The sequence below is a fragment of the Parambassis ranga genome, chromosome 13, assembly GCF_900634625.1.
Source record: "Parambassis ranga chromosome 13, fParRan2.1, whole genome shotgun sequence".
NCBI classification, from domain to species: Eukaryota; Metazoa; Chordata; class Actinopteri; family Ambassidae; genus Parambassis; species Parambassis ranga.
This window is the reverse complement of record NC_041033.1, coordinates 14178781-14183657: the sequence shown is the minus strand read 5'-3', so window position 1 is coordinate 14183657 and position 4877 is coordinate 14178781. Positions and strand designations below refer to the sequence as shown.

Below are 4877 nucleotides of genomic sequence, written 5' to 3'. Positions count from 1 at the left end.
GGGTGACGGGGTGAGAGAGAGCGAGAGAGAGAGAAAGAAAGAGAGAGAAAGAGAGAGAGAGAAAGAGAAGGGGGGATGAGTCACTGCCTCAATGATGACTGTCTCCACTGAGTGGTCAGATAATTCAGGTACAAAAAGAGACACAGGCACAGCCCGGCCGCCTAATGGCACTCAAATAAAATGACTTATTGGGAACTCGCAAAATACACCTTTTAGGAAGATTAAATAGTATCTATGCCCCTCACACAGAGACACGGCCCTTCTGCTCATGAAGCCAGTGCTAAACTATGATAAATCTTTTTTTCTGTTTTATATTTACAACCAAAGATTGCATTATTATTTTTACTGGCATGTGTGGGCTCAGTGCTGGCTGTTACTAAATCATTCAGGTGATCTGACGTGCTCCTGATCTAAGAGGTTAATGTCCCACTCTATAAATGACTTTGCTCGGTGACTGAAAACAACAAATCCATTTAGTCTTCATTCCGCTGTTCACCATTTCAGTCACTGCAGCTCTGAATGAGCCTTTAGAGGACCCATTCAGAAATCCTGCACTGGAGCTGCTGTTTGAAGTGACCATTGTAAATCTGGAGTCGGTCAAGAGTCAGAGTTGGGCTGCATGTACATTGAAACAAGCCTGTTTTTGACAAACAGCATTTGCAAATGTTTTGTGTAGTGAACTTGTTAAGAGGGTGTCTTTGTGTCTGTTAATTCTGAAGCCACTGCAGTACATGTGGTATACATACATGATCTACTACGATCTAGCTTTATGTACAAAAACTGTGACTCCATCAATCTGGACGATATTGACAGAAACAGTTGTCAGAGCCAGGATGCCTGATGTTTTTTAAGATACTTTTGATCTAGAGGAAGGCAGTAAATCTTTCAGCCATCAAATAATGGCATCTTTCCTCCAAAAACATCGTTCAGAAATCTCCTGATTATTGTGCAGACAAATGACTCTTCATCAGTCAACGCTATTTGCTTGAAATGTTATAATTTGCTGTAACAAAGTTACCAAAACAAAAATACAAAAACATTCAGTTCAAACAGGGTGTTTCGACTGCTGTTTGCAACTCTACTTCTTTTTGCATCTCACAAAGACAGACAGCATTGTTTATGTTCTACAGAAAGGGTCGGTGTGAAGAGCAGAAGTGGGAGGATCCTCTGCTGCAACTATTACAACTGAAAGAATATTAATAATTATGCCCACCTGCTCATTTATTCCTCAAGATATAATTGTAGGTGACATATCAACTGAGTATCAACTTGTATCATCCTGAAGATGTCTTTAGTATTTTGGAACCTTCCAGTCCTCCTGCCAATCTTAGCAAGTCATCAGTCTGTCATATTGGAACTAAAATATAAGTTTATGATCCCCCTCTTGTGGGGAAATCGTGGGACTGCATGTCAGTGGTGGAAAGCTGGATACACACACAACCATTCAGTCCCTCAGAGAAGACCGGCAGTAGCCAAACATGTGCCATACTTCTCAAGTGCCTCCTCTAGATGTCATTAAACGGCCTAAAGTATTCATGTATCAAAAGTGAATGAAATCACATCTTGACATCTGATCAGTGCCTCTTTTTGTACCCCGATTGGTGTGTGCAGGTCTGACACCTGAAAGTTCAGCACATCAATGTCTGACGCTCCAAATGTGGCTTCCACCTTCACCTTCTCATGCATGTGAAACTGAACCTTCTTGCTGGTCATAGAGAGCAGACACCGGAGGAAGCTCTCTCTCAGCACCGTCCGTGCATCCTGTTCTTTCTGTAACTCCTCAGCGTCTGCCCCTGATGCAGCTGATGTTGAAACAGAAGGTCGGCAGAGAGCGATGTAGCGGGGTGACTTTGGATCAAACCCACGGCTGTTGGGGTCGGGTCCTTTGGGCAGGCGAAGCACAGACATCGGTGTTGCCATGTTGTTTCAACACCTGTGGCAATAAAACAAAACTCATTAACAACATTCAGACGAAGAAAAAGTACCTGTTTATACTAAGGATGCATGATATTGAATATTGTTCAACTCCTTCCTATAGTGTTTTGATGCATCCACAGGGGAGACATAATTAGTCAGCATCAACTTATCTGATAATATTTACTTCTTAATGGTCCATGGCCAATATGCTTACGCTGATGTCTTCCTGCTAAAACATATTAGCCTAGATTATAGTTTTTAATTTAATTTAAAATCCTTTATTAGTCCCACAGAGGGGAAATATCTTGAGGCTGCTGCCAAGTGATGTCATACAATGACCAGCAAGGCACGCCACACACCAGTGAGTACACTGGAGGCAATGCAGGTAAAGTGCCTTGCCCAAAGACACACAACAGTGACTAGCCAGGAGTTGGGATCGAACCACCAACCTTCCGGTTATTGGACAACCCTGCTCTACCACTGAGCTCTGAATTGTTATTGTGTGCGTTTTTTTTTTTTATTAGACAAAACAGTCGTGTTCGTACTGCTTCACATATCATGTTGTCCTTGTCTGTTTGAAAAGGTTGCTTTTTTCTGCATTTTTTTGAGGGGGGGGGGGATATTACTGCAGCCTTGGCTGAAACTTAAAGATTGCAAAAAAAGGCAACACAGCAATCCTGTCGGGATTAGAATAACATAACCCCCCCCACCTCCCCAAAAAAAAAAAAAAACAAAAAAAAAAAATCAAAGAGTCACAAATAAATAAATAAATAAACAAACAGGAGGAGGAATGTTTCAGATGTTTATGAGACTGTGATTCAGCAGCCAGGCGTGAAAGGATGAAAGGATGACCTGCACTCAATAACAGACTTCAGACTGGAGAAATCTGGTTGGATTTGAACTGGGAATTTCCTAAGCACGCCTACACTTAATTATAAAAATGTTGATGTGACATTTGCCTTTAACAAGAGTTTGCTTCTGCAAATATTTCTGTCTCCGTCTCTTTTTATGCGTTTAATGGATGGCGCAGAGACCGTCTGGGTCTACACTGAATCAGCGGTCTGACTCGCCTCCAAATCGCATGGGGCCATGCTGTCTGCCTCCCTGGTAGGTAAAAAGTACAGACTGTGAATAGAAAGGCATTAACAGGCTCAGAGCTTAGAAGGAGTGAGATGTTTTATACGAGTAAAGGTGAAGGTACAGATCGTGTCAACATTCTATGTTTGTGTTTTGTTGTTTACATAACTTCACAAGGTGAGCTGACCCACCAGAACGTGGTGCGTTATGATGATTTGGTTGACTAACATCAGAGACACCATGCTAACATTTTTCAGGTTGTGTCGCTCTACTGAGTAACTTAACGTGATAGCTCAGTGACTTAATGAGTAAAGTTACGCCATGCAAAACTCAAGTTAGCGTGTTGCTATTGCTCAGATACAATTAATTGTCAGTTGAACAACGAAACACCATTTCTTTTTTCCTTCAGTGACCCACAAATTACTACAATTAAGTTACATCTAAAGAAACATTTCTGCGATCCTGCCACAGTTTATTTAAACACTTACCGACAGCTTCCTCTTGTTAGCAGCACTACGGTTAGCATGCAACCCGGATGTTAATGTTGCTTCGGTTTCTTCTTCTTCTCTTGTTTTAACGGCAGCTTACAGTCTTGGTTGTTGTTCTACTGCCCTCTGTCGGTTATAGTTATAGCAAGCTTTGCCTACTAGCTCTGGCGTTTTCTCCCTAACTGCACTCTGTGATGGCATGTGAGACTGTCTCAGTGCCTGCCAATGTTTCCTTCTTAAGTGTAACGCATGTCCTATGTCCTCCACACTGTTGGTTGTGAATGGAATGGAATATGTGTATTGAATGAATTGAATTTTCTTTATGATTCCCTTCCCCTCTGCTTTGGATAACTTTAATGCTTTCAGTTTTTCCACTTTCCTTTAAGATATTTACCACATACAAGTCAACTGAAGATACAGCTATTGCATTTACATACTTCAATTTTGCAACTTAGAACTACTCCTAAAGATTTTTAATGTCTGTACTATTTTTATATTTTCGCACATCTTAAGATCAGTTTATAACTACTACAAATTTTTTTGCACACAGTTCAAAAGTTCATCCAAACATCTATCATCTATCATAACTGAGACTAATATTGGACTTTAGTGATAATGAAAAAGGAAATGAAGCAATGAAGCAGTATTGAACCACTTCATCAAATGTGTCGAGTATGGGTTCATTCATTCAAAGCTCCGTTTCAGTGACATCTAGTGGTGAAACAGGACACGGTGTCTTAATTATGTGATCAGTGTAACCAGGGTGTGTGATGTACATATTTTAGTTAAGATTGATGAATCTGTTGGTCAGTGTGAGTGATTTTAACCAGTCATATGATTCACTGAGGGGACTGAAGTAACTGCTTCGGACGTCATCGGTCACATGGTTTTTCCTGCACCAAAGCAACCTTTGAAGCAGCGGTTCAAGATGCTGGCTGTGTCCGAAATCACTCCCTAATCACTATATAGGGCCCTCAATGCAGATATTGTGTGCTGCCAAGCAAAACGGCGCACTCTTCCGAGTAGCAGAAAGACTTCATTTACTAGAATACTTACTCATTCAAGCACTGGTGGGCCGGTCACGAGGAGACATGAATTTATTCATCATGTGGTGTTTTTGGACGGAGCACAGGACCAAGCATGTTGTCAGTTTACCCGAATACACTTTTGGTGGTTCCCCCCATAGTTCAATCATGAGAGACTCATCGAACTGAATGAGAAAGAATTTATTTATACAATAATTGTAAATGTGCATTGGCGTCCTAGACCCCGTTGTGAGGACCACGTCCGAAAGGGGGGAAGCTCGAGCGGAGAGGCCGCTGATCAGAAGACCCCCCGGGTCTAGACCTGGTGGTGGTGTAGAAGCAGGAGAGCAGGAGAGGGGAGACCTTGAAC

At 41.7% G+C, this 4877-nt stretch overlaps 1 protein-coding gene across 1 annotated transcript; it reads right to left on the bottom strand.

The window, feature by feature from the left end:
- Window positions 1-980: 980 nt before the first annotated feature.
- gemin7 (gem (nuclear organelle) associated protein 7) lies at window positions 981-3584 on the bottom strand. The gene is made up of 2 exons (XM_028419930.1): window positions 3483-3584; window positions 981-1933 (listed from the first exon to the last, which is right to left on the bottom strand). The coding sequence occupies exon 2, from the start codon at window positions 1918-1920 to the stop codon at window positions 1534-1536; it is 387 nt and encodes a 128-aa protein (XP_028275731.1). The 5' UTR covers window positions 1921-1933; window positions 3483-3584; the 3' UTR covers window positions 981-1533.
- Window positions 3585-4877: the final 1293 nt, after the last annotated feature.

What these genes read in the sequence shown, in the direction of transcription:
- gemin7 (XM_028419930.1), bottom strand. Translation starts at nt 1,920, where the DNA reads ATGGCAACACCGATGTCTGTGCTTCGCCTGCCCAAAGGACCCGACCCC.